Genomic DNA, 24,995 nt, shown 5'->3' on the forward strand with positions numbered 1-24,995 from the left:
CTTTGATCTTAAGCTGTGTCTTAGAGGTGAGTTCTTTTTCTTCTTCCCGGTCTTTCCTTCTTCTTATTCTTCTGTTCCTTCCGCTGGTCTTCTTCTTGGACCCCAGTTTATATAGTGAAACTTGAGTCCTGCTTAACTATACCTTAACCAATCATTTTATTAAATTTTACTAACCAATCCTAACATATTGAAACAAAATTCTCCAGCCTAATCATACCCCACCACCTTATTAATTTACACCTAGCAAACTTAATTATAGAACAGACAGAAACAATCAAAGAACCAGACAGTTATACATACAAACAATAGAGAAGTGGGTACCATAAAGATAAAACAATAAAGAAATGAGGATTTCACAACCACAACTATTAATAAGTGATTTCTTGCCAGACAGAACAATATCAAACTAAGTTTTCTTTAACCATCTTAAGCTCTGTTTCTTTATCTGAAAAAAGAAAAGGAGTACTTGTGGCACCTTAGAGACTAACCAATTTATTTGAGCATGAGCTTTCGTGAGCTACAGCTCACTTCATCGGATGCATACCGTGGAAACTGCAGCAGACTTTATATACACACAGAGAATATGAAACAATACCTCCTCCCACCCCACTGTCCTGCTGGTAATAGCTTATCTAAAGTGATCATCAGGTTGGGCCATTTCCAGCACAAATCCAGGTTTTCTCACCCTCCACCCCCCCACACAAATTCACTCTCCTGCTGGTGATAGCCCATCCAAAGTGACAACTCTTTACACAATGTGCATGATAATCAAGTTGGGCCATTTCCTGCACAAATCCAGGTTCTCTCACCCCCCTCCCAAAAACCACACACACAAACTCACTCTCCTGCTGGTAATAGCTCATCCAAACTGACCACTCTCCAAGTTTAAATCCAAGTTAAACCAGAACATCTGGGGGGGGGGGTAGGAAAAAACAAGGGGAAATAGGCTACCTTGCATAATGACTTAGCCACTCCCAGTCTCTATTTAAGCCTAAATTAATAGTATCCAATTTGCAAATGAATTCCAATTCAGCAGTTTCTCGCTGGAGTCTGGATTTGAAGTTTTTTTGTTTTAAGATAGCGACCTTCATGTCTGTGATTGCGTGACCAGAGAGATTGAAGTGTTCTCCGACTGGTTTATGAATGTTATAATTCTTGACATCTGATTTGTGTCCATTTATTCTTTTACGTAGAGACTGTCCAGTTTGACCAATGTAAATGGCAGAGGGGCATTGCTGGCACATGATGGCATATATCACATTGGTGGATGTGCAGGTGAACGAGCCTCTGATAGTGTGGCTGATGTTATTAGGCCCTGTGATGGTGTCCCCTGAATAGATATGTGGGCACAATTGGCAACGGGCTTTGTTGCAAGGATAAGTTCCTGGGTTAGTGGTTCTGTTGTGTGGTATGTGGTTGTTGGTGAGTATTTGCTTCAGGTTGCGGGGCTGTCTGTAAGCAAGGACTGGCCTGTCTCCCAAGATTTGTGAGAGTGTTGGGTCATCCCTTAGGATAGGTTGTAGATCCTTAATAATGAGTTGGAGGGGTTTTAGTTGGGGGCTGAAGGTGACGGCTAGTGGCGTTCTGTTATTTTCTTTGTTAGGCCTGTCCTGTAGTAGGTAACTTCTGGGAACTCTTCTGGCTCTATCAATCTGTTTCTTTACTTCCGCAGGTGGGTATTGTAGTTGTAAGAAAGCTTGACAGAGATCTTGTAGGTGTTTGTCTCTGTCTGAGGGGTTGGAGCAAATGCGGTTGTATCGCAGAGCTTGGCTGTAGACGATGGATCGTGTGGTGTGGTCAGGGTGAAAGCTGGGGGCATGCAGGTAGGAATAGCGGTCAGTAGGTTTCCGGTATAGGGTGGTGTTTATGTGACCATTGTTTGTTAGCACTATAGTGTCCAGGAAGTGGATCTCTTGTGTGGACTGGACCAGGCTGAGGTTGGTGGTGGGATGGAAATTGTTGAAATCATGGTGGAATTCCTCAAGGGCTTCTTTTCCATGGGTCCAGATGATGAAGATGTCATCAATATAGCGCAAGTAGAGTAGGGGCTTTAGGGGACGAGAGCTGAGGCCCCACAGTATGCCAACATTTTTATGGCTGACTTAGAACAACGCTTCCTCAACTCTCGTCCCCTAAAGTATTGTTTCATATTCTCTGTGTGTATATAAAGTCTGCTGCAGTTTCCACGGTATGCATCCGATGAAGTGAGCTGTAGCTCACGAAAGCTCATGCTCAAATAAATTGGTTAGTCTCTAAGGTGCCACAAGTACTCCTTTTCTTTTTGCGAATACAGACTAACACGGCTGTTACTCTGAAACCTTTCTTTATCTGGTGATGGTGGGTGCTATTAGGACAGAACCGCCTTCTTAACAGCCCAATATTACCTTGTTTTAATGTAATTGAGATGGAATGTGAGGATGTGACTTCCTGCTTCATAGCTAATGGCTGCTGCTCTCCTAATATGGCTGCAGACAAAGGACTTAGGCCTTACGATATGGCTACAGGAAAAGGCCTTATCCTTACAGCACAGTCTAATGGCCCGAGAAAATGTGGCTGCCCATGAGCATAGGGCGATGTGGCCTAGTGGCTGGAGTCAATATAGCGGCCCTCGAGTGCAAGGCGGAGTGGCCTAGTGGCCAGAGTCAGTACAACGGCCCTTGAGTGCAGGGCAGCACGGCCTAATGGCCAAATCTGGGGGCTGCCACCAAAGGGGGTGGCGGCCAGGGTAGGGGACCCAGGCCCACCCAACAACACCAGGTCCCAACCCAGGGCCCTAACAGTGGTGGAATAGTCTACCACTGGGTCAGTGGGGAATTCAACCACAACACACTGACCTTATATGGGTGGGAGATTCCACTCACTCCATCTCCCTGGGTTACTTCCTACCGGGCTTCCTGAAGCTGCAGTCCATGTGATGTCAGGCTCTCCGGGCTCCTCGGCACAGGTAACTCCCTGGGACTCTGACTCCAGCTGGTCAGCTGTAGGCAACAGGTCTCCAGTCTGGGTCTCGGGATCTCCAGTTCCCGCAGGCAAGGGTTGTAACGGCTTCTGGGCTGGAGCCTCCACCACAGGTCCTTGCTCCTTGGCGGTCAGCACAGACTGAGTTGGGCTGCTCTCCTTTATACTAGCACAGCAGTTGGAACATGCCCAGCAGGATTTGAGGGGTGGGATTTCCTCTGCCCATTGTGTGGGATTAACCCTTTCCTGCCTAGTTCGGGGTATGCATACCCCATCACAGATGGAAATGATGGGTCCGAGGCTGGAGAGCAGCACCGGCATGGCGATAAAATGGGAACAAGGGGTCAGAGGCTGTAGGGCAGCACCAGCACGGAGATAGAATGGGAACGAGGGGTCTGAGGTGGAGGGTGATGCCAGCATGGCAATAGGATGGGAACAAGGGGTCAGAGGCTGGAGGGCGGTGCTGGCACGGTGATAGGATAGGAACGAGGGGTCCAAGGCCTGAGGGCAGCATTGGCATAGCGATAGGATGGGAACAGGGTGTCCGAAGCTGGAGGGCAGTGCCAGCACATTGAAGGGCTGGGTGAGATTGTAGGAGGGAGCGATCACCACTTGTGACCGGACTCTCTTGCCCTGGTAGGTTTCATGTGACCCACATTGAGAAGAAGCCCATTTTCCCAGAGCAGCAGGATGTGTCACTTTCTGATGGCAGCAAGGAAGCTGGGGCCAGAGACCCAGCGGTCCATAGCAATGAACAGCTCCATCAGGAGGGTCTGCAAAATGGAACCATCCAGACAGAGTGTTGTCCAAATGGAACAGGCCAAGGGGAGGATCCTCCTAATGCACCAGTCAAGGCAGATGCTCCCACCAATGGGCCAGTGGGGAAGAGGTTTGGTAAGACAGGTTCACTGCAGGACGTTGACCTCCAAGACCTTACCCCAGGGAATGGACATGACCAAAGCAAGGGGGAGGGGCTTCAGGCCCCAGGAGCACAGGGTGCTGGAGCCCCTGCAGACTTGCAGAAGGAGGTGAAGTGCGCTGAGCCACATGATGCCATGCAGGAGGAGGCTGTACCAGGGCCAGCTAATGAAACGGCAGAAGTTAAAGGAAGCCAAGGTGTACAAGAAGGAACCCGAGCTGCCATGGCAGGAAACAAGGATGCCAACAGGAAAGAATCTAGAGTGGAGGACATGGGGCAACAGGTAAGGTCCCCTCCACTCGTTCTTCATCCCCAGTGCAGGGTATGCAAAGTCCGCCTGGGGCTCCCTGAGCAGCCACTCTGCAGGGAGTTGTGGCTGAGGGGTGTAAAACTACAAGGGGATAAGAAAGTTCAGGCAAATACCGTATCCAAAGCCTGGAAGTGTTTGGTGCTGCTGAGCAGACCAGGTACCATGAGTCCACAGATCCATTGAGTTAGTGCAATGTGGAGGCAGCACAGTGGGCGCAGTGCAGGACAAGCAGCAAAAGTGTTATGCTGTGAGTCATTGCTCAGGTTTCCTTTAGACTTGGGTTCTGGAGACAGGGAGCAAATCTGCCTAATCCAGCGTAACCGCCCGCGAGAAGAGCTCTCCGAGAGCAGCTCCCTCAGCACCAGGCCTGCAAAGGCCCCACGGATTTCAGCCCATTAGTGTGATGAGCATCAGCTCCTTGAGGCAGAAATTGCCCAGACATTGGTGATGTGACTCCGTCTCCTTCCCTGGAGCAGAGCCCAGGGGCTGCGGGCACCTTCCTTGTCTACAGACCCTGATGGGAGGAAATGGCCCTTTTCTGGGAGGGGCAGGGGAAAGGCCAAGCATGTACTCAGGGAGGGCTGGGCTCCCTGCATGGGGCGGCTGTTACCAGCTTTGCCCGTTACTTTGGGGTATCCTCGTTTATTAGGATTACTCCTCTGGGGACAAGAGGGGGTTTTGTACTTCTATCAATGCACTGCTTGTGTCACTTGTGTTCTCATACAGAGGTCTACTTCTCCCTGCTGCAAGTCCCTCCCAATGGAGCTATCCTGCAGGACCTAGGTTAAACACACACACACACACACACACTAACAGAGCACATTGGAGAGGACCGGGTTAATCAGCACTCCCAAACTGACCCCTTATATGTCCCTGGACTCAGCAGGCTGGGTAGAGCAGCACCTCCAAGCTGCTACCCTCCTACGTCCCAGGTTCAGCACCTCTCTATCCCCACTTTCAAGTTACAATTGTTCTGGCAGTAGCCCACTTCATGGGCAAACCCCACAGGATTTTTGGGCGCTGCAGGGATTTTTAGCTTAGGTACAAGGAGCGTTGCTGCAGAGTGAATGAGGAAACCAAAAAACATCCATGAAGGGGAGAGAGAGAGAAGCAACCAGCTTAATCATGAAAGTTATTTATTGCCAGGTAATAACCATAGGGGAGCCAAACAAACAAAACAGTTATAATATTAAATCTAACTTGATTTTGTATATTAATAATATTTTTTTTAATTTTTAATTTAATTTAATTTTTAATAATAATATTAAATCTGCACTTGATTATAAAAGTTAGGTTTAGAAAACCATAACTGATCACAGAAGTCAGGGTCAGAAGGCTATACTTAGAGAGAGAGAGAGCTGGGTTCTTACCACTCCATGAAGCTTGAATCGATCAGGGGTCCCAGGTGGTGGGGGTAGCTAAGGGTCCAGAGTGCTAGAAACAGGCAGAGCCCCCAGCATGATCAGTCAGGAGAAGATGAAGTCCCAATGGCACTGATACAGACTCTGGATCCAGGCATCACACCCCTTACTTGAGCATGGATAGGGGTTTTTGTAGAGAAACAACAATGGTTCAAGGGAGAGCACTAGATTTGTTTATATGTAAACAAGGGAGTATACCAAAGTTGTTTTGTTCAGGTTAGACATGGAAGCTGATCATTCCTGGCTATGGGCGTTCCTTGGAGGGAGCTCACAGTGCAATTAGGCAGCTTCACTATTTTGGATACCAATAAAGGATTTATTACTAGAATTGGTCTGGTAACTACTGAGCTGGGTGTGTGCAGACGTGGGTTCATTAACATCTGGAGTGGAGATCCCCTATCATGCAGTGCTTCCCTTCTTTTCTAGTTCCAGAGTTCCGTGCGGTTCTTGCCTTGGAATCTCTCTTCTCCATTCTTTATGCTAATGGAGATGTCTACTTGTCCCATCTTTGATGCAAATGAAGCTAGGGGAGTTTCCTTAATCCTGTCATGCTTATCCCAGGGGTTTAGGTGTGCCTCCCACTGCCTTTTCATTGCTTTTTGTAAGCCTTTCTTCTGATACAGATATTGTTCAAGCAGAGGCTGGGGGTGGGCGGGTGTCTTTTATGAGTCAGACAGGCTGGGTACTGTGCCCTGATTCCCCCTGCTAGGTAACAAGTTCCCCCTTTGATAGGGTGCTTGCAATGAGCGAGTATCCCCATCACATCCTTACTCTGTGGTACCGGGTCTGATCTTCAATCCATTGCAGCCACCGCATCAGTCGCTGGATCCAGCAAACCAGTAGAACAAGACTAATTGCTTGTATAATTTGGAAACTGATGATTACCACAATGGGGCGAAGCATGATATTCAAAAGACCTGTTGCACTGGGGCTCCACCCAAGCAAAGTCTCCCGCCAGGAGTGATGGCCTGTGTTTTTAACTGTAGCTGCTAGCCTAGAGAGCTCCTGGTTGTGGTGCTGAATCTCGAGTTTGCCATTCTCCCGCAAAGTTCGGAGCTTCTGCAGCTCAGTCTGTAAGGAGGGATGAGTTAATAGTCCCTTAATGGCAGTGAGACCCATTCCCAGTGAAATGGGAGAAACCTCCTTGTAGAGCTCAGGATAGGCTTTTAAATGTTGTACAGTCCATATAGGCACTGTACACTTAATATTACAACTAACAATAGTGGTTACATTACGGAAACAGCAATTAACGTAAGGCACCATGGGTTGAATCCAATGTCTATTAATCAATACAATATTACATTTTGTTCTTACACACACGTGCTTTACCAACATAGATAAAATCAAGACCCCTTTTCCTGGGTAACATTGAAGGAACAGTGAGACTTATTCCCAGGTTGTGGGAAGAAGTATTCATCATGTTCCTCCAATGCTTGGTCTTCACAGATATAGCCCAAACATTCTTTCCTCCTACACTCCTTTACATTTACTGTGTTCCACACATTATCTTTCTGCCAGGCCCAAGTGTTAGGATCTCTGAAGTACATTATTGAGTTATCATTTGTCTGTAATCCCAGTGGGACTACTGGGTGGATTACTCTAATTTCTTTACCTGCCACAGTTATCAAAAATAACTGCAAGCTTTGCTGGTGGTGATTGTACAAAGCATTAACTAGTCTCCACCAGGGCCATAGGACTAATTCTTCTTCTGTTACATGGGACTGAATCAAGGTTGATTGCCTCCATGGGAATTTGTCCGGCTATGGCTTGCCGAATCATTCCCATGATTACGTTCTGGGTGAGAGCCTGAGTTTGCTCACATGCTGAGGTCAATGAGACATTATTCTGGAGGGACTGTACATCAGACATCATTAACTCTTCGTCTTTTTCTATGAGTCTTTCCCACCCAGGAAATACCTTACTTATTAACCGCTGTTCCTCACTTAACTGTTTCAAAGATGCTGTTAATGGGGTTCCCATCTTTCAAGGCTGATTCCCCACTCTGGCACTTGGAGTGCAGAAGGTGGGGGCCCTCAAGGATTCTAATAATTAATACTGGCCACTCCAGGCTTGTATTAAACTCCCAAGGTTACAGCTTTTCTCTGACCTTGGATGGGTAGATGCTGCCATCACGCAAGTGCCAAAGCCCTTTGAGCACCCAGGAAGGCGCACTTGGGAATTCCTTCCTGTGGGGTACCCTCAAGCTCTTTCACCTCCCCTCCAGGGAAGAGCTGAGAAAGAAAAACAAAGGAAATCAGCTGTTGCCACCAGCTAATTAAAACAACATGCACAAACCTCTTAGGACACAAAAATTCAATTCTGTTCTTTAAAAAAGGTAAACTTTATTAAAAAAAGAAAAAGGAAGAAAATACATTTGGGAACTTAGGCTATTGCTAGATTTAAAGAGAACAACTACAATGATTAAGCATCAAGAATAGTTTCTTGAGGTCCAGCTTAAAGGTTATAAGCAAAATAAAAGCATTTGGCTTAGCACAGAAGAGACCACAAGCCATAAATAAATAAAAAGAGAGAAACCTAATCGCATCTTCCTAGACATTTCCTGATCTACTTACATATCTGGGATTTCAAATGAGTAGTTTCTAGGTATGATACTGAAGATTTTTCATACCTGGCCCCAAGCTTCTTACAGCATAGTTGCTCCCTGTCTGCCTCTCCCCGAGAGCAACCACAGATAGACAAAGGGGAAGTTTTTTCCCCAAGTTTAAAAAGTTCTAGTCTTCCCATTGGTTCTTTTGGTCAGGTGCCCACTCCCTTTCTTTTACTTATGCATAGCAGGGAGACTTTTTAACCCTTTACAGGTAAAGCAAGTAGAGAACAGCTACTAAGAGGGATTTTATAGCTAACTGGCTGTCTGGGTGTCCATAAAAGGGAGCTACCCCTCTTCCCCCCCTTCATTTATCACACCATCTTTCCTATATTTTCAGTGGCATATGATAGAAGTTCTGGCTAATAAACTATGTCTGCCGCATCAACTAAAGAGATCCCTGTTCTTGCAGGTGCAATCCAATCATTTAATTCCCTTTGTACTCTATTTACATGGTCAGCCCCTTGCCACATTCTTACCCATTCATCCCAACCCTTATGGGTAGTTCCAATCAAGGGAGTGCATACAGGTGCTATGTGAGAGATAGTCATACCTTCTAAATGGATTTGAACCTCCTTCAGAGAATTCTGAAGATGAAGAACCAAATGTTCTTGTTGATCCAATTTAAACACAGGGGGTCCTGAAATTGGGGCTCTTAAATGTCAGAGGAGAGTGAAGTTTGTGATCAGAGGGTCAAAATTTAAAACTGTTTTTTGTTGTTGGCCCAACCTGAGGAGCTGCCGACAGCATAGAACTGGTAGTGATGCTGCAGGGCCAGGGGGTTGCTTCCATTCCCATAGAATCCATGTATGTGGCACAGCAATTTTACTTCCTGGGCTCCAGCTGGCAAGCACCTCCAGAGGTTCAGAGGGATTGCAGGTTCAGCATAGAGAATGGACAGCATCAGACTCCAGACACTTGTGAACAGCAGGGTGCTGGTGCAATGATGGGATGTCATGGCTCATGTTCGGGATCTGTGAGGGGGCAGAGAAGAGAGAACAAACTCCCACACTCCCCCCGTATATACTGGGAGAGTCTGGGACCAATCCTGCATGGTGAACATGAAGCAGTGACCTATGTGAGTGTGGCCATAATAAGTTGAAGACTTCTCTGGCCTTTTTCTGCCTCAACATCGGGGTAGGCACTGACAAGCCCACCCGACGCGTATTTTCCGAAGGCCCCAAGCTGTTCCTTCTTGCTAGCCAAGAAGGGTGGCTGGCAGGATGGAGAAGACAGTTATACTATTCCTTGTGGGTCAGATGGTTTACCCTTCCACTCTTTCAGCTGTGAGGAATGAAACCATTTCCACCAGGGTTTCCCATTTTTCCCATTTAGGATTTCTACCTGATAAACACTGGGACTGGCCCGATTCACAGTAAAGCAGGGGCCATACCAGGTGTGTGCCAAAGAGTACTCCTTTGCTGAAAACTTTCTGTACATTACTGGTTAGCCTAATTGTTACCCGCACAAAATTCTGTTACTTACGCTCTAGGGCAGGGGTGGGCAAACTTTTTGGCCCAAGGGCCACATCGGGGTTGCAAAATTGTATGGAGGGCAGGGTAGGGAAGGCTGTGCCTCCCCAAACAGCCTGGCCCCTGCCCCCATCCGCCCCCTCCCACTTCCCGCCCCCTGACTGCCCCCCTCAGAATCCCTGACCCATCCAACCCCCCCTGCTCCTGGTCCCCCAACTGCCCCCTCCTGGGATCCCCCACCCCATCCAACCCCCCTGCTTCCTGTCCCCTGACAGCCCCGCCCCCTATCCACACCCCTGCCCCCTGACAGGGCCCCTGGGACTCCCACACCTATCCAACCCCCCCTATTCCCCATCCCCTGACTGCCCTTTCCGCCCCAGAACCTCCGCCCCATCCAACCGCCCCCTGCTCCCCGACTGCCCATCCGGGACCCTCTGCCCCTTATCCAACCCCTTCACCCTGCTCCCCACCCCTTACCATGCTGCTCAGAGCAGCAGGAGCTCGCAGCCCCGATGGAGCCAGCCAGCCAGGAGCCGCAGGCTAGAGTGCTGGCGGCACGGCGAGGTGAGGCTGCGAGGATGAGGGACAGTGAGGGAGGGGCCGGAGGCTAACCTCCCTGGCCGGGAACTCAAGGGCTGGGTAGGACGGTCCCGCGGGCCAGATGTGGCCCGCGGCTGTAGTTTGCCCACCTCTGCTCTAGGGGCACCCACCTTTACCCAGTTCCTAGGGCTCAAGGCATAACCCTCTTAATCTAGGCACTCACACCTTTTCCCAGTTCCTAGGGCTCCAGGCGAAAGGCACCTAATTTTACCCTCCTAGTGAAATAGTTTTTCCTAATATCCAACCTAGACCTCCCACACTGCAACTGGAGACCATTGCTTCTTGTTCTGTCATCTGCTACCACTCGGGTTACCCGATAAAATTGGGACTGTCCCAATTTTTAGTTCTTTGTCCCGCGTCCCAGCTGATGCACGGTCGGGACACCATTTGTCCCGATATTGCAGCTTTCGTTGCTTTTTTTTTTTTTTTTTGCTTCCCCCATGTATCCCGATATTTTGTCCATTTCATCTGGTCACCCTAACTACCACTGAGAACAGCTGAGCTCCATCCTCTTTGGAACCCCTCTTCAGGTAGTTGAAGGCTGCTATCAAATCCCCCCTCACTCTTCTCTTCTGCAGACTAAATAACCCCAGTTCCCTCAGTCTCCTCATAAGTCTTGTGACCCAGCCCCCTAATCATTTTAGTTGCTCTCCGCTGGACTCTCTCCAGTTTGTCCACATCCTTTCTGTACTGGGGGGCCTAAAACTGGACATAATACTCCAGATGTGGCCTCACCAGTGTTGAATAGAGGGGAATAATCACTTCCCTCAGTCTGCTGGCAATGCTCCTACTAATGCAGCCCAATATGTCCTTAGTCTTCTTGACAACAAGGGCACACTGTTGACTCATATCCAGCTTCTCATCTACTGTAATCCCCAGGTCTTTTTCTGCAGAACTGTTGCTTAGCCAGTTGGTCCCCAGCCTGTAGTGGTGCATGGGATTCTTCCATCCTAAGTGCAGGACTCCGCACTTGTCCTTGTTGAGCCTCATCAGATTTCTTTTGGCCCAATCCTCCAATTTGTCTAGGTCACTCTGGACCCTATCCCTACCCTCCAGAGTATCTACCTCTCCCTGCAGCTTAGTGTTGGCCGCAAACTTGCTGAGGGTACAATCCATCCCATCATCCAGATTATTAATGAAGATGTTGAACAAAACTGACCCCAGGACCTAAGTTCCCTGTAAACTGTGTGGCTATGCAGCAGCCTATTTAGTGCCATGCAGGTACTCATGGAACCTGCCCAGGGACTTGCTGTGGCTGGGGACTGGCCGGGGGAGGAGCACCCCTCCCCCAGCCCCAACCTAACCAGGCCCCCAACCTGACGTGGCCAGGGCGCCCCTCCCCTATCCCCAACCTGCCATGGCCAGGGCACCCAGCCCTGCCGGGGTGGCCTGACCCGGCCCAGCCCAGCCCAGCCCGGACTCAGGAGCAGCTTGGGGTGGCGCAGACCCAAGAGGGGCCTAGCTCGGCCCAGACCCAAACATGGACAGAGCGGCCCAGCCCAGCCCAAACCTGTGTGTGGCCGGAGCGGCCTGGCCCGGCCTGGACCCAGGCACGGCAGAAGCAGTGTGGCCCAGCCCAGCCCAGCCCTAGCCACAGCCAGGGTGGCGTGGACAGCCCGGCCCCAGGCGCACCCAGGGCGGCACAGCCCGGACCCAGGCACAGCTGGAGTGCCCCTCCCCTGGCTTGAACCCAGTCCAGGCCTGGACCTGCTGGGGCCAGGGAAAGGGCACCTATCCTTCAGCCCCAACCCCAGAGATGCCTCAGCAGGGAGAGGCGCCTCTCCCTCACAGCCCAAGTGTTGCTGCAGGGAGAGAGAGCTGGGGGGAATCCTCTCTCCTTGCCGTAGCCCCAGAGCCCCCTCCTGCACCCCAAGCCCCTTATCCCCAGTCCCACCCCAGAGCCTGCACCCCCAGTCGGAGCCCTCACCCCTGCGCCCCAACCCTCACATATCACCTCCATATTGGTGCACATAAAATTAATTCCGCATATGGGTGGGAAAAATTAGTGGGAATGCTGCCCAGGACCGACCCCTGGGGCACTCCGCTTGATACCGGCTGCCAACTAGACATTGAACCATTGATCACTACCCTTTTAGCCCAACGATCTAGCCAGATTTCTATCCACCTTATATAGGGTGACCAGATGTCCCAATTTTATAGGGACAGTCCCCATGTTTGGGTATTTTTCTTATATAGGCTCCTATTACCCGTGGGGGGCTGTGGGCCCCAGGCCTCCTCCCCCCCAGGGTCTGGGAGGCAGGAGCTGTGTGGGGGCACTTTTGGATGCCTCACAGGCCCAGAGTGGCCCAGGGGATTAGCGGGGGGCTGGGAGCAGCCCGCTCCAGTTCTCTTACCCTGGTCCCAGCCATGTCGCTCAGGGGAGGAGGCTTGGGGGAAGGGATCCGCCCCCCACACTCACCAGCAGCGGGAAATGAAGCAGTCCAGCCCCAGCCTGCTGTATTCTGCCAGCTCCCAGCCACAGGGCTCCGCTTCCCGCCGCCAGTGAGAGCAGGGGGTGGTCCTTTTCCCCAACCCGAGCGACATGGCTGGGGCTGGGACAAGGGAAGCGGAGTGGGCTGAGGCCGCATCGCTCCGCTTCCCGCTGCCAGTGAGTGCAGGGGGCGGTACTTTCCCCAACCTGCAACTCACCGGCGGCAGGAAGCGGAGTTCCACGGCTGGGATCTGGTGGAGTGGAGTGGGCTGAGGCCGGGTTGCTCTGCTTCCCACCAATGCCAGTGAGTGCGGGGTCGCTGGGGGGAAGAGGTGGAATGCGGGCAGGCCAGGGGTGGAGCATGGGGGAAGGTTAGAGGTGGAACAGAGGGAGTTGTCCAGGGCCCCACACACCCCTAGGGACGGGCCTGGCCCTTGCAGTGGGCACAGCCCTTAGAGGGGGTGGGGGCTGCCGAGGGATAGGGCTGGTTACCAGGGCTGGTGCTGCTACGTATGCAGCAGGCAGCTGCCTAGGGCACCATGAAATTTGGGGCAATTTGGTGCCCCAAATTTCATGGTGCCATATGCAGCTGCGTATGCCTAAGGACAGCCCTGCCTATTACCCCCCACCCTGTGTCCCAATTTTTCACATTTGCTGTCTGGTCACCCTAACCTCATAGTCCATTCATCCAATCCATACTTCTTTAACTTGCTGGCAAGAAGCCGGCGGGTGGGGCCAAGGGGTGGAGAGGAGCCCTCAGCCAGCTGGTGGGCAGGCCAAGAGGAGCAAGTGGTGGGTGGGGTAGGGGAGCTGGCGGGGTCTCAGGGCACAGTGCAAGCAGAGCAGGCCGGGGCCCCTTCTGAGCATGGGCTCGGTTCCATGGAGCCACTGGTGAGCTGGAGCCGGTTCGCACCGGTTCGCTGGAACCGGTTGTTAAATTTAGAAGCCCTTTTTAAAAAGGGCTTCTAAATTTAACAACCAGCCAAAAGTGGTGCCTTAGGCGCTGACTCTGTGGGTGCTCCGGGGTTGGAGCACCCACTGGCAGCTCCCCGCCCCGTGCACGGCCCCAGCTCACCTCCGCTTCGCCTCCGCCCCGAGTTATGCTCCGCACCGCTCTGCTTCTCCACCCCCCTAGTTTCCCACAAATCAGCTGTTTGCGCGGGAAGCCAGGAAGGGCTGAGAAGCAAGTGGTGGCTTCGCGCTCAGGCCCAGGGAGGCGGAGGCGGAGCAGAGGTGAGCTGGGGCGGGGGGGCGCAAGGAGGGCCGTCCGCACCGCATCAGGTAACCCAGGGGGTGCGCAGGAGAACCACTCCCTGCCCCAGCTCACCTCCACCTCCCTGGGCCTGAGCGCGAAGCCGCCGCCTGCTTCTCAGCCCTCCCAGACTTCCCGTACGAACAGCTGATCCGCGGGAAGCCGGGGTGGGGCGGAGAAGCAGAGCGGGGTGGCGCATTCAGGGAGGAGGCGGAGCGGAGGTGAGCTGGGGCTGGGTGTGGGGCCGGGAGCTGCCGGTGGAGTCTCTGCACCCACCAAATTTCCCCCATGGGTGCTCCAGCCCCGGAACACCCACAGAGTCAGTGCCTAAGGCGCCGCTTTTGATGTGATCAGTGGGGGGAGCAGGTGCTCCCCCGCTCCTCCCCTAGCTACACTACCCCACCCCTAGGAGCCAGAGGGACCTGCCAGATGCTTCCTGGGAGCCGCCCCAGGTAAGCACCACCAGGACTTCCCACCTCACCCCCCGGCAGATCCCTCTCGCTTTTAGGGGGCGGGGTGGGCACCCACTACGGTGGCCCACGGACCCTCTTGCCTGGTTCTGGGGGCAGTCAGGGGACAGGGGAGGGGAGTGGATGGGGCCGGGGTCCCGGGGGGCATCAAGGAATGTGGGGGGGGGTTGGCTGGGGCAGGAGTCCTGGGGGGCAGAGGTGGGCTAGGACCCCCTCGTGGGGTGAGGAGGGAACCGGTTGTTAAGATTTTGGCAGCTCATCACTGCATGGAGCCACTTGCACCATTGTAAACCCGGCACTGTCTGGATGACAGTCTGCACAATCCCCCTCCTATGGCATCACCAAGCATCATGGGGTCAGAGCCCCCAGCCTCACGGACTGCTGCTGTAGGTCATGAGCAGGAGCTCAGTGGTGTACACTGCTGCCCCACTGGGCCCTTTTGGAACAGAGCCGGCATTTTAATTGTAGAGTGGGATTTTCAGCAGGGCTCCCCACTGGCCTAACTCTGCTCTGAGTCCAGCGGGAGCCACATTAGGCAAACACTTTGGGAATTCCCCCCCATGCAGCTGGAGGAGTTAGAGTTAGGGGCAGGCTTTTTACACACTTTTGGGACCCATCTGGCCATTGTGTTTTCTTCATGTTTTCAGGCCTTTCCTTTATAACTGAGACCAAGTCCTCTGGCCTCAAGCCATGTCCCTTCTGTGATGGTGCCAGGGCCATGACAGAGGTGTATGATCGATTTCTTCTCTGCTTAGAGGAGGGGCACGTTCCCAGATGAGCTCTTTGTGCCATGCTTTTACCTAATGCACATACAGAGCTAAAAAGAGTCACCCTGAGCTCCAGCTGCTGGGAGCGGCCATGTGGGCGACTCTTCCTGGTTCTGATTGTTCAGAGGAGTTGCCACCCACACTCTTGCCCGTTGAGTCAGGAACAGGTATCCAGATGGGTTCTGTGCCTGGGTTAAATGCAATAGCCAGAACACAGTGATGTCATCCCAGATACTATGCATCTGGTCTGAGAGTCAGTGTGAAGAGCCTACAAGGAACTCTCTGGCCTTTTTGTCATGTTCCCAAAAATCTAGCAGCAAGAGTAGGAAGAGGCTGACTCCACCAAAAGCACTCGCTGACTTGGATGAAGAGTCCATGTGCCCGCCCTATGGAGCTGGTTCTGGAACTGGTTCCTGGCATGATGTTTTGTCCTCCGAGCTGAGGAAGGAGAAGCCCAGCCATGAGTCACACACCTTGTCTTGACATCATGACTGCATGACACTATACCAGCTTTGCTGCCTAGAATGATGGGGACCTGCCTCTGGAGCCGCAGACCCAAGGGTCTCTGCTGCATTGGGCCGGGGCGTTCTGGTGTTGGCTGCCCTGGGCTCAGTTGCCTTGGTGAGAGCCTTTTAGCGCTGCATGCATCAAGCTCTCTTCCCTGGTGCTCAGTATTTTGGTTAGGGATCCTGAGCAGTGGGACAGTCAATCTAGGGTGTCAGTTATTCTGGCACTGTCTGCTACTTTGATTGAGATCCCGGTCACAGATCTGGTTCCCTCGGCACCAGCCCTCCCGAGCCATAGTTTCTGTAGGCTTTGTTATCTTCTACAGCTGTGAGCTGGGAACCTTTCTCTGCTTCCCTTGTTCGTATCTCCCCATACCACATCCTGGAGGGGTCAATCCTGTGGCTGTTGATGACCTCACTGCCTTCTGGGATGGTGCCTGAGTTGCACCCCAGGAGCACTTGCCCTTATGGCCTACTTACGTGCCTCAGCTCGAGTATTCCCCTGGTTTGTGGGTTCCTCTGGGGATGAATCCACCTCCTCTTAGGGACCACTAGCACTTGGTCCTTTTGGATTATGTGGACTCAGTCACCTGAGACCTAGGAAGCCAGCCGCTACTCTACCAGAAGGACTGGGAAGTCCCATGTCATCTCCTTTTACGAGATGCCTTTTATCAGTTTGTGACGGGTTGGATCACAGAAAACCCCCTTGGGGCTGCCAACTGATCTGCTGAGACTACTTTTGCCCCTGCCTTCCCTGCCAGCTTGGGACTCCAGCACCCTGCCTGGTTGAGCCAGACACGCCTGCCAGCTACAAATCCAGACCCAGGTCTGAACCACATCCCACAAACTGCAGGCTTAACTGAAAGCGGCTTAAGAAGTGTTCCAGTCTCTAACACTCAGATGCCCAGCTCCCAGTGAGGTCCAAGCCCCAAATAAATCCATTTTACCCTGTATAAAGCTTATACAGGGTAAACTCATAAATTGTTCGCCCTCTATAACACTGATAGAGACATGTGCACAGCTGTTAACCCCCCCCCCCCCCCCCGGTATTAATACATACTCTGGGTTAATAAGTGAAAAGTGATTTTATTAAATACAAAAAGTAGGATTTAAGTGGTTCCAAGTAATAACCAACAGAACCAAGTAAATTACCAAGCAAAATAAAATAAAAAAACGCAAGTCTATGCCTAATACAGTAAGAAAACTGAATACGGATAAAACCTCACCCTCAGATGTTTCAATAAGCTTCTGTCACAGACTGGACTCCTTCGTAGTCTGGGCCTAATCCTTTCCCCTGGTACAGCCCTTGTTCCAGCTCAGGTGATAACTAGGGGATTTCTCATGATTGCAGCCCCCTTTGTTCTGTTCCACGCCCTTATATAGCTTTAGCACAAGGCAGGAATCTTTTGTCTCTCTGGGTCCCCACTCGCCCCTTCTAAATGGAAAAGCACCAGGTTTAAAATGGATTTCAGTACCAGGTGACATGGTCACATGCCCTGTGAGACCCCAAGCCTTCATTCCTCCCAGCCTGACTTACAGGAAGGCCTGCCTGCAAACAGAGCCATCCATAGTCAATTGTCCTGGCTGATGGGAGCCAGGAAGATTCCAAACCACCATTAATGGCCCACACTTTGCATAATTACAGTAGGCTCTCAGAGTTATATTTCATATTTCTAGTTTCAGATACAAGAATGATACATTCATAGATTTTTATTTCATTTGATTCTACATTTTCCTTACAAAAGATATTGCAGCTCCAGCAGTGGCCAGTCTGTCACCCTCTCTCAAGGTTCAGGTTGTGCCTCTAGGAGTGTGACCTGGGGCTCCCACCCCATGCGGATCCAGTGTAGGGGATGCACATGGGCCATGTGCCCTGGGGACCTCACCGCTTGCTCTAGGCTTTCTGAGAGGAGGCAGGAGAGCTCACTCACTCCCCCATCTCCTCCAGAGTGATGGTAGTGCCGTTCCAGCCTCCTCTTCCCACAGCTCTTGCTCGAGTCTGTATCCTCTGGGTGCCCAGACACATGCACAACCCGCCTCCTCCTCTCTGTGCTGCTGCAGGCACCTGGGCTCTGGAAATCACAGGCAGGATTAGCCTCCTACTACCAGCCCAGATTCAGTGCGATGATCCCCCAGGGCCAGCTAGTCTTGGTCCCTCCATGGGAAAACCTGGTGTTGCCTGCGTATCCCCACCCACTGTCTCCATCCGCCTGGGACCCCTCTTTACTGCTCTTTGGTTTCCAGGAGAGCCCTCCCAATTCAGCAGTCTTCTCACGCATCTGGTCAATGGCCACAGCCCAGCTCCGCAAAGGTACTTAAGCTCATAGCTTCCACTGATTTCAATGGGAGTCAGGTGCCTACATATTGCTGAGGAGCTGGGCCCAGCCAATCCTGGCCAGACTTGGCCTCTACCCACCTCCCTTGGTAGACTCTAAGGACCTTAGAGTCTTACCTCTTGTAATGCACACAAAGGGCACAGGCTCAGACTCACTCTCCCACAACTCTGCTTCCAACTGCGGTCTCAGAATCAGAGTTTCTCTCACCTTACCCTCCATGTGCACTTTTCAGACATCACCGTCCTTCCCCCACTGCCCCCTAGGAGCCCAACAACTTAACATCACCCCATCTCTGGTGCTTTTCTTATGCAGACTGGAAGTAGCAGAAAACCTATCTCATTCCCGGCCCCACTTGTCACATGCAGGTGGGGATCTACGGGCACCCACCTCCCATAGAACTGCCTTGTGCCCTGTAGGCACAGCCCCATTTTAGTGGGGGAGGAGAACAGGACATGCCCCGTTGCAGGCGTCTGCTAGGAGGAATGCTGACTGACATGGCAGCTCCACCTCTCTTTAGCAAATGCAGCATGTATGACCTTGACCTAGCAGTGCTGCTAGCATGGCTCTGAGCAGCCTCACACCTCCATGCAAAGACAGCCCCACTCTGGCCTCTTTACTGCTCACACTAACTGCACGTGTCCACGGAACCTGCTCGCTGCCCCGTGCTGTGAGATCTTCCTCAGAAAGGGGGAAAGAACCCACGTTACCACAGACAATGTGATATTGTTCTTGCTAGTCAATCAGCACTGTTTGCAACATCCTGGTGTCCCCACTGTCTGGTGATGGACAGGACCACAGGGCAACTAATGAACTAACCCCAGCCTTGAATTCAATAATTTTTGTGCATTTCATGTTTGGTTTTCTAGTTTTTGCCTTTTTTCCTTGTCAGCCTTGGTCACTGTCTTGCTGACTCAACAATGGTTTTTGTCTAGGAATTTCCAGATTTTATTTTTAAGGGAGTTGATTTAGATTCTAGACATTTCCAAGAGTTCTGTGTGGTTCTTTCTGACACTGTTTTAAAGCAGTAACCATCCTGGAAAATGCATAGTGAAGAATACAGACAACTTGTAGGGAATTTCCCATGTATCAAACCCAGGAAGGCATTGAAGCAGAATTAGTGGGGGCTGCTTGTCGCCTCCCAGGAGATCTGGTACATGGCAGCAACAGGGCTCCATTTTGCTAGCTAGGAGACTTAAGGAACAGAAGCACTGGTGACCTCACTCCCTGGGGAGAGATCCTAGGAGGAGACAAAAAAAAAAGAGAACACCAAGGAGTACTTGTGGCACCTTAGAGACTAACAAATTTATTTGGGCATAAGCTTTTGTGGGCTAAAACCCACTTAATCAGATGCATGCAGTGAAAAATACAGTAGGAAGACTATATCTATCTATACACACAAACACACACACCATGAAAAAAATGGGGGTTGCCATACCAACTGTAATGAGACTAATCAATTAAGGTGGGCTATTATCAGCAGTAGAAGAAAAAAAACTTTTGTAGTGATAATCAGGATGGCCATTTCAAAAAGTTGACAAGAAGCTGAGTAACAGTAGCGGGAAAATTAGCATGGGGAAATAGTTTTTATTTTGTGTAATGATCCATCCACTCCCAGTCTTTATTCAAGCCTAATTTAATGGTGTCCAGTTTGCAAATTAATTCCAATTCTGCAGTTTCTCATTGGAGTCTGTTTTTGAAGTTTTTTTGTTGGAGAATTGCGACTTTTAGGTCTGAAATCGAGTGACCAGAGAGATTGAAGTGTTCTCCGGCTGGTTTTTGAATTTCTAATTCCTGACGTCTGATTTGTGTCCATTTATTCTTTTACGTAGAGACTGTCTGGTTTGGCCAATGTACATGGCAGAGGGGCATTGCTGGTACATGATGGCATATATCACATTGGTAGATGTGCAGGTGAATGAGCTTCTGATGGTGTGGCTGATGTGGTTAGGTCCTATGATGGTGTCCCCTGAATAGATATGTGGACAGAGTTGGAAACGGGCTTTGTTGCAAGGATACATTCCTGGGTTAGTGGTTCTGTTGTGTGGTTGCTGGTGAGTTTTCGCTTCAGGTTGTGGGGCTGTCTGTAAGTGAGGACTGGCCTGTCTCCCAAGATCTGTGAGAGTGAGGTATCGTCGTTCAGGATAGGTTGTAGATCCTTGATGATGCGCTGGAGAGGTTTTAGCTGGGGAGAGTGGGAGACAGTGGCTCTTTTTTGCTCCCAGGGTTGGCAGCAACAAGACTCTGCTTCCTTCCTCATGTGCTGCAAGCACAGGGCCTATTCGTCCCTCTCAGAGCAATTGGTCTGTGAGGAATTGTCCCACCTGCTAGACTTCCATGGTGAAAGGTTTCTGTGCAAAACACAGTTTTGTTGTAATGCCTAGAACAGCATCTACACAACAGCCTTCCCTAGACAGCTTTCCATACACAAGCACACTGGCTAGACGTTTGCTGTGCAAGGATTTCTGAGCTAGAAAGGCTCAGGTGTGAGGGACTTGGGGCTAGAGCTTTCCTTCCATGCCCTGGAACACTGGGGAGGTCTCCAAACAGGTGTAGTAACTTAGACCCAGATCCCCAAAGATATTTTGGCTTCTAGCTGCCTTTGCTGTCAGTGGAAGTTAGGAGCCTAAACGCCTTTGGGAATCTGGCCCTTAAGCTGGGATTTTAAAAGGAGGCCTAACGTGCCCAGCTCTTAGATTTTCATTCTGTATGCAAACTGCCACAGTTACCTAAACATGATACCACATCTTTCTCCTCAAGGTTCACAATGGCTGGTTGGCTGTTGAAATGCAAGATACTGAGAATGAAGGATTTTTACGTTATAGAGCAAGCAAAAGTGGCCACTATAATTAAGATTGTAGAAAGGAGGGGCTTGCACAATGTTGGCTTTAGTCTTTCCTAAGGCAGGTCAGCAAGAACTGGGCACCTAACTCACTTAGGCCCCTTTGAAAATTCCAGCCTTAATGATTTCCCTGATATTTCTGTCTTCAAATGTAATGATTGACCTTGATGAAGAGCTATTTGAGTTCTGAGACCTACAATGCAGGTTAGTACCTTGACTGCAGCTGTTGACCTTTGATCCTTGACAGAGCTGTCATGGGTTCATGGCAATCAGCACCGGGTAAATGGCCTGCAGACTTTGTAAGCTTCTTAGCTGCACACCCAGAGTTTACCAGCTCTACAGGATGAAGGCTGAGGGTCTTGTAAAGTCTGGGGGGGCTTTTACTTTCCCTGGAGGTACTACTGAGCTCTGATGCCAGCCAGCAGCAACCACCCAGCTCAGTGTCTACAAAGCTTTGAGCAAAGCGGATCTCCTCATGGGGAAAAAACTAAGGACCATACCTCCTAGGGACATGGAAGGGGGGAGTGCCCACTCCCCTGCATCATTTCCCCTCTTTAAGACCTCACAGATGCCTCTTTAGGGAGACCCCAGAGGTAGGGTTGAGCATGGTTCTGGGGCAAGGGGTGCTTTTTGCACCCCAGTGCCTCTAGCAGGGAAATTATTGCTGATCTCATCAGCCTTAGCTCACCCACTGTCCCACACTCCTGTGTGAACCCTGCCCTCCTATGGGAATGCTGAATGCAGGGGCTCCGGCAGGAGGTGCCCAGGGAGGTGGGAAACACCACAGAGGCACAGTGCTGCTGTGCAGATGGCCTGGAGCTCCCACAGACCTCAGGGAAGAGCAAAGGAAAATCCATGGGTGCAAACACGCAGCATTTCCTGCAGAGAGGGGGATAGGGCCCTATACAGATTAGGCACTGAAGGAGGCTATTCAGCTTGACCTCTGTGCTAGGCCTTCCGGGGCGTGTGAGATGAGTTTGTCAATGTTAGCCCAAACCAGTTTTCAAATGGGGGGGCCCATATCTGAATGGCCGTTCAATGCCTCACGAGAGTTTTCAATCACTGGGCTCCCAGTCATGTGTCACATTTGCTTTGCTGTGGATAAGTACCCACAACCTCAGACCCCAGGGACACGGAGAAGGAGCCAGAGCTTGAGTCGAGCCTAGAAGCTCTCTCCAACCAGACCAGATGGTGAAGGCGCTACTGTGACTCCCCAGTCCCTTACCTACCTCACCGGGGTGCTGGGAGGATTAATTAGATGCTGTTCGGTAAACACTGAGAGATTTTCTGATGGAAGGTTAAAGCTCTATTGTTTGTTTGTTATCCCAGGCCTCCCCCTCTTCCAGCTTTTCCAGTGCTCCTCACCGTGACTGATCGCACCTGCAACTAGGGCAGTGCTCATGTTAAATCATAGGCCCAAAGAGTCCGAGGTGTTAATGTGACCCAGTCACTGTCCAGCACTAAACAGGGTTAAACAAGGGTCAGGGTTTGCTACCTGGAGACCCCAGCCTGCATCTTACTGTGGCAACACCCCATTAAACAGCCTGTTATTGAAGATACAGCAAAGGAGGAAAAACAGTTCCAAGTGTTTGAAACGTGAAGTATTAAGTCAGGCTGTCAGTGTAACCACATCCCTGGGTCCATTCCCCTTAGCTGGAGAGGAAACTCCCCCCATATGACTGCCTTTTAAAATGGTAATAAAAGTGTCCTTTTGGGGGGACAAGAAAAAGTTCATGGAGATGGACTGGAGCTGACATTGGTAAAGTCTAAAAGACAAGCCAAACTGTGACCTCGCTGGGCACAATCCAGCCCAATGAGCAGCTGGGTCACCCCACCCTCTAACCTGGGGTGCCCTTTATACAGCCTGGCTGCTCACAAACCGACTCCAGCATGCTAGTCACTCCCAGCCATTTCTCTGTGTGCTGCAGCCAGCCAGCCACACCTTGGTGCTCACCAACCTTAAAGAGTCTACAGGGTGAGCCCAGCACACTCTCAGTCCCAAATCGCCCCCCAGAAACATGTGTCCTGTACTACCCAGTCCTCTCCTGCACAGTGCAAATATAGCCGGGCCACTATTCCTTGAAGGGAAAAGGCAAAAGATTTATACGATCTGAAGAGAAACCAGAGTACACACAACTTGCTACCCCAAATGAAGGTACCCAGACACTGCAACTTGAGCACATTGGATTAGATCAAACAATAAAATAAGTTTACTAACTACAAAGAGAGAGAGATTTAAGGGCATACAAGTCATGAGGCATAAAAGTCAGAAATGCTTACAAGACAAATAAAGATAAAACACTTCCTGATGCTTAACTTAACAAACTACATTAGATTCAAAGCAAATTTTCTCATCACATGCTATCAGCTCTGTTACTGACCAAATGCCTTAGGTCATGATCTCTCCCCCAGAGTTTATCAGCTGTTTCCTTTTTCTCTTCAGGTGCAGAGAATACAATTGGAGGGTAGGGGGGAGAGGTTCCTTGAGGTGTTTTCCCCTCCTTTTTATAACTTCAGTCCCCCTCTTGCAAAACATTTCCAGCTGAGATCCTAGAGCCAAAGAGTCCATGTGGAAGGATGTTCCCTGCTAGTTTTTGTACCTGTTTGTACTTCCTTTTTTTCCCCTCCCTGCTTGATGACTTTGTTTACTGCTTACATGCAAATTAAGCAGAGTGCACATTCCTTTGTTTAGGACAGAGCTGTTTGCCAGCTTCCATTTGCGCAAGGCTGTGTGGTTTGGAACATGTGTTCATAACATCACACAGGGTAATCTTGTAACTTCTCATACACTGTTGCCATACATATTTTACCAGGACTGTACTGACCAGCAAATTATGAGTTTTCAAAGGATACAAGGCATACCTTGTACACAGCCTAGTACCCTAGTGTGTGAACACAGGGGTGTATTCTGTCACACAAACATACACAAAAAGGGAGAGACAAGACCAGCAAAGACAGAAAAATGCAGTTTCTGGCTCTGGTGTTTACTTTCACTTGCAGCCTTATCTGCTGGAAAAACACAGGCCGTGCACAGGGTCTGATCAGCACTTCTGAGACTTGCCAAACTTGTACCAGCATCAGACTGTTTAGGGCATTGCTTTGAGCTGCTTCTTTCTGGTTACAGTCTCTCAGCAGCATTGCAAAATATACAGGCTTAGTTGAGTAAGGCAGACTTTAATTAAACAGAAGGCAAAAGGAGAGAGAGAGAGGAAAGTGAAGAAATAAGGTGGGCATGGGCAGTGGGTATAGCTGCTGCAGGATGCTGGACTGGGGCTGCTCCAGCTTGCATAGTTGAGACTGCTCTGGCCCCAGGCTGGCCCAAGCTGCTGGGGCCGCTGGGGCCAGGACTCGGGTCAGTTGGCCAGCTGGGGCTAGGCTGGGGCTCTTTGGCTGGGGGGAAGGGGCTCAGGGTTCTGGCTGGCCCAGGGCTTCTCTAGCCACAGGGGGGTCGTCTCAGGGCTCTGGCCACAGGGGGACCTTGTGCGGAAGGGGCGGAGCCGCAGGGCTAGCCTCCCTGATGCGGGGGAGGGGCACCTGCCACCCATTAAGGTGAGGAAGGAAAAGGATGTGTGGGTGTGGGGGGATGATGTCATCTGGGTCTCTCTTACTGGCCCAGTCTAGGCAGGATAAAGGCCCAACAGTGTCAGGGTCAATCCCAGGGTCCCAGGAGATGGGAGGAGGTGGCAGCCTTGAGGATAAAGCTCGCGCCTTTCCTTCCTCACAGTCTGCAGTTGTTGTCAGACAGCTTCGTCTGCCTTTCCCCCCACAAACGACCTTTCTTGAGGGGGGGTTGGGAGAAATATTCCGTCCCCTCAATATTTTGTTCACTAATTAGGCCTAATTGTCAAGACACCAATTTTGGTTTATTGATTTTCGGTACCACGCGTTGCTAGTTCACCAGGCGTGATGCTCGCACAGCCCTACTGCTAGGAGGATGTTTTGTTTGGACTTACTTGGTTTTTTTATGTCTCACATTTGCACCTTTTTCCCATCAACAGTAAATGTTATATGTTAGTTGCCTCTGAAGAAGTGGGTTTTTTACCCACAAAAGCTTATGCCCGAATAAATCTCTTAAGGTGCCACAGGACTCCTCATTGTTTTTGTGGATA

The 24,995-nt window shown here is 50.8% G+C and overlaps 1 protein-coding gene across 4 annotated transcripts in view; it reads left to right on the forward strand.

The window, feature by feature from the left end:
• RELL2 (RELT like 2) overlaps nucleotides 1-24,995 on the forward strand; it is a 47,322-nt gene that overhangs the window by 16,973 nt on the left and 5,354 nt on the right. For all 4 annotated transcript variants that reach the window (XM_073356176.2, XM_073356177.2, XM_073356180.2 and 1 more), the window contains exon 6: nucleotides 3,599-4,160. In XM_073356176.2, the coding sequence (XP_073212277.1) occupies nucleotides 3,599-4,160 (562 nt within the window). The remainder of the gene's footprint in view (nucleotides 1-3,598; nucleotides 4,161-24,995) is intronic.

Source organism: Lepidochelys kempii, chromosome 8 (assembly GCF_965140285.1).
Source record: "Lepidochelys kempii isolate rLepKem1 chromosome 8, rLepKem1.hap1, whole genome shotgun sequence".
In the NCBI taxonomy this organism is placed as follows: domain Eukaryota; kingdom Metazoa; phylum Chordata; order Testudines; family Cheloniidae; genus Lepidochelys; species Lepidochelys kempii.